Raw genomic sequence first — 14,371 nt, forward strand, 5'->3', positions numbered from 1 at the left:
AATTGGCTGAGCTGAGGACAAGGTTGTGAAAAGATTGAGCAGGTTATAAACCAGTTGGTAATGTGGGCGGAGGAATGGGAGGTGGTTTATAATCCAGACAAGTGTGAGGTGTTGCACTTTGGGAAGGGGAACACAAGTGCACAAGTGCAACCTAGTGTGAATAACAGATACGGTGTGATGGTCGGCGTGGGCAGTCGGCTGCAGGGCCTGTTTTCATGCCGTGTCTTCAATCAAATCAATCCAAGACTTATGTCTGAAAAGTTTTATTTTCTTTTCATTATTCCTGAACATTCCTTTAAGCGGTAAAGCTCCTGACGATGCACGTGTCAAGTGCTCAGGTAGGATTAACAAAATTTTAGATTCTAAATTACAATTTTGTTGAGCCTTCAGAGACAGAATTGGAAAAATACTAAAGGAGTCAGAGTAACATCCACACATATAATGGAGGTGCCATCTACATGCAATGGCGGGCAAGATGTAAAAAGCCACCCAAAAATTGTCACACATTTATACACCAAATTAATTTGTAATCAGAAAAAGTACTATGTAATAAATCTGTACATCCAAATAAATTTGGGTTCTACGCCTAAAGTTACATTATAAGGTTATATACATTTATCACCCCCTTTCATATTACCTTAGTAAGCCTTCATTCCCACCGCAACATAAAACAAGCCTAAGCTGCAAGACTAACTCTTGGAGAGGAGGAAAACAAAATGAGATTAGTTTACACGCCCAATTATATCCTTTAGACCTGCCCAAGAAAACATCAACAGATCCCCAGCCTTTCTAACAGTGTAATCATTTCTTGTACACTAACCTACTGTGAATTTCAGTGCAGATGATCACTTCTGTCCTTATTCTTCACTCTTTGGATGGACTGAAGCTGAGAATTAATTACCTCTCAGACTAGAAGATATAGGTGAGTTGGTCCAATTATATTCATGACTGATGTGCACTCTATTACTGTATACATAAACTGACAAATGTACACAAATTAAAATAAATGCAACAAGTTCCCAACATTGATAAAATACAAAAACATAGCAGGGTTTTGAGTAACGCTCACAAAAACTAGAATGCACAGAGTTTCTGGAGTTAGCTTTCTGTGTCTGGTTCAGAAAGCTAACTGTCTCAGAACAGAGGCTCGAATAACTTTTAAGTAGTCAGATGTTCCCCTCCTTTGCAACAGAACAAATAATTTTAAATAAACTTTGTCCTCTTCACTGAAGAGAGCTGGTCTATTCTTCATTAATGAGCTATGTTTGTGTGGGAAGATCAGCACTGTGTTGTAGTAATGCTTACTGCATATAATCCAAGCCTTTACTGAAGAGTTGGTTGAAACAGTCAACATGAGCTCAGGATCAAGGGAAACAGATGTCGCTTAAAACTTCCACCAATGGAACCCACATTTTACCCAGTGTTAACCCAATGTCTCCTTGCAGTTTAAACTGTGCAAGTTCCAGTTTAACAAACGAAAAATGATCCTCAGCTCCCCTGGTCTCTGGCCTTCCTTAGTCAATTTTCACATTCGTGTAGATCTTTCTGACAAAGGCACTTGTTCCCATATAACCAACAGCACCTGGGGAGAAAATAAGCACAGCGTCTTAAAATCCGAACAACAATGATTACCATTAATATTCCATTTATAACAGCATAGTTTCTGCTTTGTCAAATCTGTTTTTCTATGCCTACAGCTACATTATAATGTTATACACATTTATTCCTCCCTTTTATTTTACCTTAAGTCTCAGATACTAGATGATGGGGACAGAAGGAACTCCAGACGCTAGAATCTTTGGGCAGGCAACATTTTGGGTTGGGATGTTTCTTCATACTGATTGTGGTGGTGGTGGGGTGGGGTAGGAGGATAACTTTCTTACACTCTCAACATACAATTAATTATTTAAGTATACGGTCCTGTGTAGAAAAGTGTAAATTGTAGCCATTTTGGAAACTGCATTGAGATGAGATATCAGCATGCATCACGCCTCGGTTTGGGAACAGCTCCATCCAAGACCGCAAGAAATTATAGAATTATGAACGCAGCCCAGACCATCACACAAACCAACCTCCCTTCCATTGACTCCATCTACACATCACGCTGCCTCGGCAAGGCCAGCAGCATCATCAAGGGCCAGTCTCACCCTGGTCTCTCCCTCTTCTCCCCTCTCCCATCAGGTACAGAAGTGTGAAAACGCACATTTCCAGATTCAGGGACATTTTCTTCCCAGCTGCATTCAGGCAACTGAACCATCCTATCACCAACTAGAGATTGGCTCTGAGCTATCATCTACCCCATCTACTCTCGGACTATCTTTAATAAGACTTTACTGGGTTTTATCTTGCACTGTACATTAATGTATTGTATTGAATTGCATTGCATTGTATTGTATCCTGTATTTGTACATTGTGGACAGCTCGATTAGTCTTTCTGCTGCCAGGTTAGCACGCAACAAAGCTTTTCACTGTACCTTGGTACACTACTTGAAACTACTTGGTTTCTTGATGTGTCAGGGGGTATGGGGAGAAGGCAGGAGAATAGGGTTAGGAGATCAGCCACGATTGAATGGCGAAGTAGACTTCATGGGCCAAGTGGCCTAGTTCTGCTCCTTTCACCTATAACATAACTAAACATTAAAGTAAACCAAACTAAAAGAGTGACTGGCTACATTTGGGGGAAAGGAAGGCAATATATGTGATTTCTGTGGCACTGCTGCAGGTATGGGTTTTTCACTGGACAAAGTAGGTTCGAGTTGTTGAGAATGCCCAACTTTTATGTTGGATGAGAAAGGGCGTCTTCTGTTCTGGATGGGGCAAGTGTGTAAAATGGCCAATTACAAGGAAGTGAATTTAAAATCGTATTCAAAAAGGAAGAAATGGGAGGAAATTTCTGTATGTGGATATGTATAATTCTGCTGGTAAGGGTTGCAGTTTGAAACCACTCATGCACGTCAGAAATCCTGAAACCCGTCTGCCTTTCTGATGGAGTTCCAACAAATACTAACACGGCACCTTTCACACAGTAACGTATCTCTGAATGTTGTCAGGAACACTGCCAAATAAATCTAGAATTGTGCCCACACAAATAGAAGTCAGGACCGATGAACAAAGTGTATTTCAAAATGTGGGTCTCGGAGGTGAAAAGAGTAGTTGATAGGAAGAGAGATAAAGGAACGGGATTCTGAAGTTTAAGGGTTCTGGCAATCAAGAATTAATGTCAAGAATTAAGTTCAGGATTGAATTCAAGCCAGAACTCTAGTTTTAGCCAGAAACATCTTTATAGCGCGTTTGTAGACACACAATGCTGGAGTAATTCAGTGGGTCAGGCAGCATCTCAGGAGATAAAGAATGGGTGACGTTTCAGATCAAGCCCCTTCTTCAGACTGATAATTTCCGACACATTAATAGCTCGTTTGGTAAGTTCATAAGTTCTAGGAGCAGAATTAGGCCATTCGGCCTATCAAGTCTACTCCGCCATTCAATGATGGCTGATCTATCTCTCCCTCCTAACCCCATTCTCCTTCCTTCTCCCCATAACCGCAAATCATGGAAAATTACACATTTAAAACAATTCTTTCAGTTAAATGCTCCAATGTAGAAATGTTGTACAGAAGAACAATTTCCTCCATTTAGATGGTCAGCTATCATGGATTATCAATTTAATATAATGAAAGGGAGGCTGAGAGAAGGGCTCGAGGAACTTTCACGAGCTGAGTTGGAATGTGAAAGGCAGTGCCATGGAGTGGAGGAGACAGAGAAAATGATAACTATTTGAAGCAGAGAGAAAGACTGAAAGAGGAACCAAGGGAAACAGGCCCTTTGGCCCAACATGACTACCAAAACTCCCCCATCCATGATAGTCCCATTTGCCCATGTCCTTCAGAACTTGCTTATGTCCTTCAGAACTTTCCTATCCATGTACTTGTCCAAGTGCCTTTCAAACGTTGTTATAGTGGCCGCCTCAACCCCCTCCTCTGGCAGCGTGTTCCATATATCCACCAATGTATGTGCAGCTCTGTGGGGAACCAAATGGTAATTTCCTGGCCCACCTAGTATGGAGGGAAGTGAAATACAGGAGTTCATGTATAACTGCTGGAGGTGAGATCATGTCCATGCACGGAGCCTGAAAACTGTAAAGGTTGTGAACTTGCCTCAACTACCTCCTCTGGTCGTTCATTCCATATACCACCTTCAGTGAAAAAGTTACCCCCCCCGGTTCCTATTAAATCTTGCCCCTCTCACCTCAAACCTCTGCTTCCACATTCCCTCACTCTAGGTAAAAGGGAGGAGGAATCAAAGCAGTCAGACAGACACTTCAAACATAATCAACTCAAGGAGATTTTTCAATTTGGTAAATCTGGTTTCTTCAAAGTGGTTTCAGACATATATACCCCCCCCTACTCCCCTCCCCCCCCAGTCAACGTCTAGTGCTGAAGCAGGTAAAATCTTACATAAAAGTCTTAATGCATGTGTTCCATTCCAATTACCCTGAAATGCTTAATTGCCCAATAAAAGAAAAAAAGCTGAAATTATTCAGCCACACTCACAACCTCAGGGAGTCAGAGTTTTACAGCCAATTAAGGCTTTTTCCTTTGAACGGTAGTCACGGTTGGAAGACGGGAAATGCTGCAACCAATTTGCACCCAGCAAGTTGCCAGCAACGGTAATGTGGTAAAGACCAGATAATGAGATTGACGTATTGGTGGATGGACAAACATCAACAGAACCAAAGAAAATTACACCACATCTCCGCAAAGTAGTTTTGTGGGATCAAGACTATGTAGTCAAAGCTTGTAGCAAGACTTAAATCGACAACGAACCCATTGAAAGTTAAGTCCGATCAACTGCACGACAACTTCACTGTAGAGCTGCTGCCTTACAGCGCCTGTGACCCGGGTTCGATCCTGACTAGATGATTAGTGCTAGTGTCAGGGGTTATGGGGAGAAGGCAGGTGAATGGGGTAGATAGATCAGCCATGATTGAGTAGGCGTGATGGGCCAAATGGCCCAATTCTGCTCTTATCACTTCTGAACCTATGACTACAGGTTCTGTCTGTTGAGTTTGTACGTTCTCCCTGTGACCATATGGGATTTTTCGGGCGATCCAATTTCCTCCCACACTCCAAAGACGTACAGGTTTGGAATGTGGGAGGAAACCGGAGCACCCGGAAAAAACTCACGCAGTCACAGGGAGAACGTACAAACTCCATTGTGTTTTATAAAAATTTCCCTAGTGTGTAAGATAGTGTTAGTGTACGGGGTGAGCGTTGGTCGGCACGGACTCGGTGGGCTGAAGGGCCTGTTTCCATGCGTATCTCTAAAGTCTAATTAACATCAAAATCATCACAATATTAAGTTTCTCCTGCGATAATATGGGATATTGTTCCGTGATGATCCGCGCCCAATAGGTCATTCGATAAGTCTTGATGTCTTGGCTCATCAATTTACTAAACAGTCAACTTCAATGCATAGCTAGGTCACCAGTCCAACATTTTAATACCTTTAGATTTATAAATGGCAAATACAGGTAGGTCCGCAGTAACAATAAATCATTGCTCTCAGTTTAGAGAAATTACTGCTATCTTTTAAGTTTTAGGGGGCATGGAAGCCAAAGTTGATTATTTTATTTGAAATTGTTCAGTGATACATTTTAGAATGGGTGGTGCAGTGGTAGAGTTGCAGCCTTGCAGCGCCAGGGACCCATGATTAATCATGACTATGGGTGCAGGAAAATAACTGCAGATGCTGGTACAAATCGAAGGTATCACAAAATGCTGGAGTAACTCAGCAGGTCAGGCAGCATCTAGGAGAGAAGGAATGGGTGACATCTGAAGAAGGGTCTCGACCCAAAACGTCACCCATGCCTTCTCTCCTGAGATGCTGCCTGACCTGCTGAGTTACTGCAGCAGTTTGTGATACCTATGACTGTGGGTGCTGTCTGTATGGCGTTTGTATGTTCTCCTGTAACCTGCGTGGGTTCTCTCTGGGTTACCCCAGCACTTTGTGTCTATCTTCGGAGAAGTTGAGGTGGTTGATATCACAGGAGCAATTGGAAAAGGGTCAAACGAAGGTAAAAGGTCCAAAGGAGTGGTCCAAGAAGAAGGGGAGAGTTGGAGACTTGAGAAGAGGTTATCAGTGGAGGGGTGATGAGGACGCCTTGCCAAAGGAACAGGCACAGCGGGGACAGAAGGGCCCAGAATTGGTTGAGGTACTGGCAGAGTTGCACAAAGGCAAGACCTCGGATGAGGACTGATTGCTCGGCATAAGCATATAGATGCTGCTTGACCCACTGTGTTCTTCCACCAGATTGTTGCCCCATATCCTGTGCAATTCCAACACAGCACTTACCACACATGATCCCAAGCGCAGAGCTGAATACTGCCATGTACCCAAAGTAGAATGCCGTCTGAAACAGTCCAAACATCCTTTTGAACGAAAGTAGTAAAAAATGATTTTAGTGCACAATAGGCCAACATTTAATCACACAAAATTATTCAGCTTTTAACTGTTCTTAAACTGTTTTGATGAACATTTGCTCTATACACAATATCCTATTATGCAATGAAATGTATTTCCACACAAAAATGGTGGCCATCTTTCAACAGAAGGGAGGCCAGTCTCAATAAAAAAATAAGAGAAAAGTGGCTGTGGGACAGAAGTTAATGCCAAAGCAACACGACCGAGAGTCAAAATAATCCAAGGAGAACTGGCCAAATAAGTCACAAGTCCAAAAGCAAAATGTCACCAGGCTCATATAGACCAGTGGTGCTGACTCGAAGGGCCAAAATGGCCTCCTCTTGCACCTATTTTCTATGTTTCTAGAATACAGTGGAAAGTCAGGACAAAAAGTCACAGTGGTGCAGCGATAGAATTGCTGCCTTACAACGAATGCAGCGCCGGAGACCCAGGTTCGATCCCGACTACGGGCGCTGTCTATACGGAGTTTGTACGTTCTCCCCGTGACCTGCGTGGGTTTTTCCCGAGATCTTCGGTTTCCTCCCGCACCCCAAACACACAGGTTTGTAGGTTAATTGGCTTGGTAAATGTAAAAATTGTCCCTAGTGGGTATAGGATAGTGTTAATGTGCAGAGAAGGATGGTCGGCACGGACCTGGTGGGCCGAAAGGGCCTGTTTCCGTGCTGTATCTCTAAAAAAATTAATGAGCCGCTATCAACTTCACTTATTGTGATTAACTCTTTGGAGTTTGGTATTGTGTCAAAGTAGTGTCGGGCGAGAAATATTAAAGGAAATGAGGGAAATAACCACAAGCTTGGGCTAAGTGGTAAATGTTATTGCTTTTTTAAAATAAAAAAGCCATTACATTTATTCATGAGGGAATTAAGAGCTTGGGCTGGAACAAACGGAAAACACAGCCATGGATTACATTTGGGAATGCACTTACTTGGGGGCTGAGAGGCTGGACACAATTCCTGAGGTTCGGGAAGAAGACCCCGTAGTGGGACGTGAAAGTAAAAGGTGATTGTTTTAAAGTCAAGCCGTTACTAAATTCAAGATCATCATGTGTTATGTGCAAACAGGAGCTGGTTTTAGCTGGGACCCAGGAAACAGGAAGATTTGGTTGACCTCGGGTTTACAGGACAGGAGATGCTGCCCAGCAGTGTATGGGAACAGTCATGTCTTTGAGGCATTTTACGTGGTGATAATGTTACTGAAAAGCAGCGCATAATTCAAAAACGCGTAAATTAAACATAAATCCATAAGTGATGGATGGGTGAATGAACGATACTTTATTATAACATGTGACAAGTCAGTCAGATTCTTTGTTTTGCCGACCCAAGGTATGCATAAAGGGCTCCAACAAAGTTATAAAGGATTCCATTTGTGGTCCCCTTAGTTCTCAGTGGCCCCCCCAAGCCAGGTCCCCCATTGTTCCCCCTCTTGGTGTTGACAGGAGCAGAATTAGGTAATTCGGCCCATCAAGCCTACTCTGCCATTCAATCTATCTTTCCTTCTTAACCCCAGTCTCCTGCCTTCTCCCTACAACCCCTGACACCCACAGTCACATATAGTCGTGGCAACATCTTTGTTAATCTCTGTACTCTTACCAGCAAAATGGTATCATTCCTACAGCAGTGTGACCAATAGGTGGCATCATTAGCATCTTGTACGACTGAAACATAACTTCCTAACTTCCATACTCTATTCCCTATCTACCTGTGATGCCATTTCCAGGGAGGCATGTCTTTGTACTCCTGGATACCTGTTCTGCAACACTGCCCAGGACCCTACCGTTCACTCTCCTGTTTGACTTCCCAAAATGTAACATCCCCTACTTATCTGAATTAAACTCCATTTGCCATTCCTCGGCCCACTTGCTCAACTGATCACGATTCCGCTGTAATTCTTCACAACCATTTTCACTGTCGATGATACCACCTACTTTAGTGTCATCTGCAAACTTACTATCATCATGGCTTGTGCATTCTCATCCACATTCTCTTTAACCAATTTATCACGATCATGCTCTGTGAACTATGAGGGACCATGAACATCTTTATTTGGCATGACAATGCAATTATAAGTTAAACAGATAAACTTGTTTCCTTACTTTGTTTTGAAGAAGTAGTAGTAGAAGGAGTACATGTAAACATAGACTGCAGTAGATGCTGCCGATAGAAAGCTTGTCCATTGCCTGCAACAGCAATGAGTTTCATGTTGAGAAAAGATGCATTAAATCAAAAATCTTTACCATCACTCCACATACTAAAACATTCCACAATAGAAAGCATAGAATATAGAACAGTACAGCACAGGCTCTTCGGCCTACAATGTCTGTGCGCAACATGATGCCAAGACATCTCTTATCTCCTAGGTAGACACAAAATGCTGGAGTAACTCAGCGGGTCAGGCTGCATCTCGGGAGAGAGGGAATGGGTGACGTTTCGGGTCGAGACCCTTCTTCAGGATCTTATCTTCTTGCACATAACCCGAATCCCTCCATTCCTTCCATATCCATGTGCCTATCCTAAAGCCGCTTAAAAGGCACTATCATATCTCGCTCCATGACCACCCCTGGCAGCGTGTTCCCGATACCCAATGCTCATGGTGTAACAAAAACGTGCAATCATAAAGACAACGCAATTTTAAGTAGAAAGAGGAACACTTCCTTTGAGAATTGCTGTAATTTCATTATATAAGGCATTATGTTAACATGTAAAACAGTCCAAATTCAGAGAGCTGCAGTCTTATTAGCTTAGAAACAGATTTTTCACTCTAGTGTTTTTGTTCCAAACCAAAAGCTGCACACAATTCAAAGATCAGAGTCACATGGCAAAAATCTAACCCCACTCTGTGCAACAAGTGGCAGATGGTTCAAGGGCGACACAGTGGTGGAGTTGCTGCTTTACAACGCCAGAGCCCCGGTTCAATCCTGACTACAGGTGCTGTTTGTACGCTCTCCCCGTGACCACATGGGTTTTCTCCGGGTGCTCTGGTTCCTTCCACTCTCCAAAGATGTACAGGTTTGTGGATTAATTAGCTTTGTAACATTGCCCAGTGCATGGAGATCACTGGTCGGCGCAGACTGAGTAGTTAGCAGGGCGTGTTTCCTCGCAGTGTCGGTAAAGTCTAAGGTAAAGTCTCAGGTACAGTCTCAGGTACAGTCTCAGGTACAGTCTCAGGTACAGTCAACAGCCCAGCAATGAAAGTTGAAGGAGCACCATGTTTTTCACAGAATTGTCAGTCTCTGAAACAAGCTGTTACAATCTCAATTTAACTGATCGTAATATTAAATCAATCTCCTAAGTATTTTAAGCTGGATTTTGACACAAAGTAAAATTAATTCCGCATTACCACAGGACGAACCTGGCAGATATTGAACAAATGGGAATCACAGACAAAATCATGGTTCTTGTTCAACACTCAACCGATACTTCAACTAATCGGGGCGGTACAGTGGCACAGCGGTAGAGTAGCTGCCTCGTAGCGCCAGACACCCGGGTTTAATCCCGACTGCGAGCGCTGTCTGTACAGAGTTTGTACGTTCTCCCCGTGACCACGTGGGTGTTCTCTGGGTGCTCCAGTTTCCTCTCGCATCCCAAATAATGTGCAGGTTTGTAGGTTAAATGGCTGCTGCAAACGGTCCGTCTTGTGTCGGATGGAACGAGTGTACGGGTGATTGTTGGCTGGTGCGGACTGCTTCCACACTGCATCCCGAAACTAAACGATATCCTAATGTGCTGTACATGAACACAGGGCTTCAAATACAAAGCCCTTTAGCATTACAAAGCCTGCTGAGTAGTACAGTTGGGTTCCCATATGAAGAGCAGTGAATTGGACTAAGTAGTGGAGGCATTTGTATCAACAAATCTGACCCCAAGTGAAGGTTAAACACAATCAGGTATTTTGATACCTGGTTCACTGGAGTGACAGGAAACACCTCTAAAGCCCTTCTCACACAGGGCTTAGTCTCAGAGATAAAGCGTGGAGACAGGCCCATCCACCCACAGAGTCCACGCCAACAATTGATCATGCGTACACAGCATCGGAGTTACCCATTTTGGCATCCTACACGCAATGGACAATTTTACAGAAGCCAATTAACCTACAAACCTGCACGTCTTAGGCATGTGGGAGGAAACCCCCATGATCACATGGAGGACTTACCGCAGAGGGAGCACCCGAGGTCAGGAACAAATGCGAGTGTCAGGCGCTGTAAGGCAGCAGCTCGACCACTGGCACCACTGTCACACCCTCCAGTAAAGCAACATTTAACCAATATTCACAGATAGGTCGGAGATAACTTACCACCTGTAATCTTCAGCATTTAGCAGAAAGTAAGTGCAGACAATGGTAACGCAGACTGTAACAATGCAGAGAATAACCAGGACAAGCAACATGAAACCGTATACGTAATATATCTTGTACGCCCAAAAAGAGGTGAAGATGAAGTACCTAAAGGAGAGGAGAACAGTAAATCACAATGCACTTTTTTAATTGATCTGTCTAAACTTCAGTGATTATAGTTTTTAGAGTTTTAGTGACAACTGTACAAAATTCACACAGTAATATCGCAATGCCACCACTAAATCAGTGTATTAACACCAAGATCCAGTTCCCTTTAATACCATCATATGCATTTCTCTTTCATCAGCTATCAGTAACATTATCAGTTGGTCGGGATGAACAGAGTCCTGTATTGGTATTGCTGAATGATTGCACCACCTCCTCTACCTCAGTTGCACACAGCATTAAGTTTCTGGGTAAATGTGACTACCGTAAGGCTTCACTGAAGAGTGCTGCATTCCACTATTTAAATGGAAAGGAATGCTTCAGAATCAGTTATTCACAAGCGAATGTGCAAGAATAAACCATTCCAAATTGCAAATGGTCTCAACAATTTGAAAATAAAATGACAGTGTTGTTTCCAAGGTTATTTCCAATACCTCAACAATTTGGGAGAGGTGAGAAATTAAGGATGCGTCAACTTAAAAGCATCCCACATGTCCTGGACCCAGCACACTGATACAATCACAAAGAAACCTCATCAATGCCTCTACTTAGAAGAACGAGAAGGTTCAGAATGTCAAGAAATACTCTTATTGAATTTCTACAGGCTTACAATAGACAGCACACTGAAAACTGTGACCACAGGTTCAAGAACAGCTGCTTCCCATTACAAAGCCAATCTTGGATACAAGTCGCCAAGTTGTTTTGGATTCCATTTGCTAATCTTCTGTAAGAACCTTTCATGTAGGATCTTTGACCTGGAAACCCAAATGAACCATCAATATACAGGTCCACCACCGATTTTCCGGGAACAGCTCCTTGAATCCAGATTTCCCGGGACCTCCTTGAATCCAGATAAAATGATGAGAGAGCATTTGAAATTCCCCCAGGAAGCCGTACCCCTGAGTATGTGGTACCTGGGCCAATATCAACCGTATCGGAACTTCCATGGCCGATCAGCGGTTGGAACATGCTGCCTGTTGAAGGGGCTCTGGAACTCCGGCCCGGCCAGAGCTGGCAATTCTGAGAGATAGAATTTACTTGTATTTGGAAAAGCAAGGACTGATTAAGGATGGGAAATCATGCCTCACAAATTTGACAGTTCTTTAAAAAAAAAGAGATAACGAGGAATATTGACGAGGAGATGGCGGTGGAAGTTGTCTACATAGACTTTGAAAAGGTCCCGTATATTAGGCTGGTCTGCAAGGCTAGATCACACGGGATCCAGTGTGACCCAGCCAAATGGACACAAAATGGAATCAAAATGCGGCAGTGGAAAGTTGACATTGAGAATGGAAGCCTGTGATCAGTGGTGTGCTGCAGGGATTGGTGCTGGCTCCACTGTTGTTTGTCATCGATATTCACAATCTGGATGGCAATGTTGCTAACATGGTCAGTAAATTTGTGGCTGGCACAGACTTGAATTAGTTGCTCGTGATCCATAAACTTAACCAACATTTTATTCTCGGCTTACTTAACTACATGAATTTAAATTCTGCTGTGGTGTGATTCAAACTCCTGCTGTGAATGTGTAGGAAGGAACCGCAGATGCTGGTTTAAACCAAAGATAGACACAAAAAGCTGGAGTAACTCTTCAGAAGGTCTCGACCCGAAACGTCACCCATTCCTTCTCTCCAAAGATGCTGCCTGTCCCGCTAGTTACTTCAGCATTTTGTGTCTATTCTGCTGTGAATGAATGGGCTAGGCCTAGAGTCACACTATATTAAGCTCATTCTATTTTCAAGTAGGTCTTGGTTGCATTATTAACAATAAACTGCAGATACTGGAACTCTAAATGAACACAATAAATGCTACAGACACAAAATGCTGGAGAAACTCAGCAGGCCAGGCAGCATCTTTCGAGAGAAGCAATGGGTTTTCCTTCTCTCCTGAGATGCTGCTTGTCTCACTGAGTTACTCCAGCATTTTGTGTCTATCTTCGGTGTAAACCAGCATTTGCAGTTACATAAACATAGAAAAATAGGTGCATTCGAGCCAGCACCGCCATTCAATATGATCATGGCTGATCATCTAAAATCAGTACCCCCATTCCTGCTTTTTCCCCGTATCCCTTGATTCCTTTAGCCCTAAGAGCCAAATCTAACTGTTTCTTGAAAACATCCAGTGAATCAGCCTCCACTGCCTTCTGTGGCAGAGAATTCCAGATTCACAACTCTCTGGGTAATGAAGTTTTTCCTCATCTCAGTCCTAAATGGCCACCTTCCTTCCTACATATAAAAATGCTATAAATATTCATCAGGTCAAACAGTATCTGTGGAGAAAACAAAAGAATTGATGTTCAGGTTGATAACCTTACATCAACAGAAACATTAACTGTTTCTCTTTCCGCAGATGCTGCCTGATCTTGTTTTCAACGCCCTTTAAAACAAAGCAAGTTATTGTTTCTAGCAATTTCTAATTTCACTCTTTTCTCTGAAACATGTTCAAATATAAATCAATGTGTTTCTGAAAGGGAGTTATCCAAATTCAAGGTGGAATGAAAATTATTGCAGTGAGCTTACTTCAAGCATAGATTTGGCTTTAAACCTTCTCCCAAGGGCGAAACCAGGTTAACTAGCTTAAATAACCAAACAGCATGAATTTTCCAAAATGCTTCCAAATATAATTTTGTTGGTAATTACATTTAGAGAGCACACTTGAAATTCCCCCAGGAAGTTTCCCCCAAAATGTGGGGCCTAGACAGAGTGAAGTGGCCGATCCCGACCGATTGGTGGGTGGATTTTGCCCCCTGCAGCCAGTGCTCTGGAACTCCGGCCTGGCCCGAGTGGCAGATCTGTTCCCATATCAGCTGCACTGATTTCACTATTTTATAAAAGTGGTCATTGTCTGCATCTTTAGATTGCTTTATTTTACACATTAATGTTGATCATTCAACACCCCTTAAAACAAAGCAAGTTATGAATTTAGCCGCAAACCATACAATAAAATTATACCGCTTTTATACTTGTGAAGGCAAATCTCAGTGTATAGCTCGAGTAAATTAATTCTCCTCCTGTAAACAGAACCCCAAGTAAAGTTCAAAACTCCTTGTTCTCAAACAACCATCAGAATTCTCATTCCCTCGTTCAAATTCCTGCATTTTAAATGCAACCCTTCTCAATATTTATAATATAAATATATAATTATATCTCAATCCCATCCAATAGACAATAGGTGCAGGAGTAGGCCATTCGGCCCTTCGAGCCAGCACCACCATTCAATGTGATCATTCTCAATCAGTACCCCTTCTCCCCATACCCCCTGACTCCACTATCCTTAAGAGCTCTATCTAGCTCTCTCACGAAAGCATTCAGAGAATTGGCCTCCACTGCCTTCTGAGGCAGAGAATTCCATATTCACAACTCTCTGACTGAAAAAGTTTTTCCTCATCTCCGTTCTC

The 14,371-nt window shown here is 42.8% G+C and overlaps 1 protein-coding gene across 1 annotated transcript in view; it reads right to left on the reverse strand.

Moving 5' to 3' along the window:
* Nucleotides 1-247: 247 nt before the first annotated feature.
* The window catches only part of tm9sf3 (transmembrane 9 superfamily member 3), a 68,501-nt gene continuing 54,377 nt past the window's right edge, over nucleotides 248-14,371 (reverse strand). The window contains exons 12-15 of the mRNA XM_078428279.1: nucleotides 10,771-10,917; nucleotides 8,573-8,656; nucleotides 6,352-6,428; nucleotides 248-1,582 (exon numbers count right to left, since the gene is read on the reverse strand). Of these exons, the coding sequence (XP_078284405.1) occupies nucleotides 1,515-1,582; nucleotides 6,352-6,428; nucleotides 8,573-8,656; nucleotides 10,771-10,917 (376 nt within the window). The 3' untranslated portion in view covers nucleotides 248-1,514. The remainder of the gene's footprint in view (nucleotides 1,583-6,351; nucleotides 6,429-8,572; nucleotides 8,657-10,770; nucleotides 10,918-14,371) is intronic.

This window comes from Rhinoraja longicauda, chromosome 35 (genome assembly GCF_053455715.1).
Source record: "Rhinoraja longicauda isolate Sanriku21f chromosome 35, sRhiLon1.1, whole genome shotgun sequence".
In the NCBI taxonomy this organism is placed as follows: Eukaryota; Metazoa; Chordata; class Chondrichthyes; order Rajiformes; family Arhynchobatidae; genus Rhinoraja; species Rhinoraja longicauda.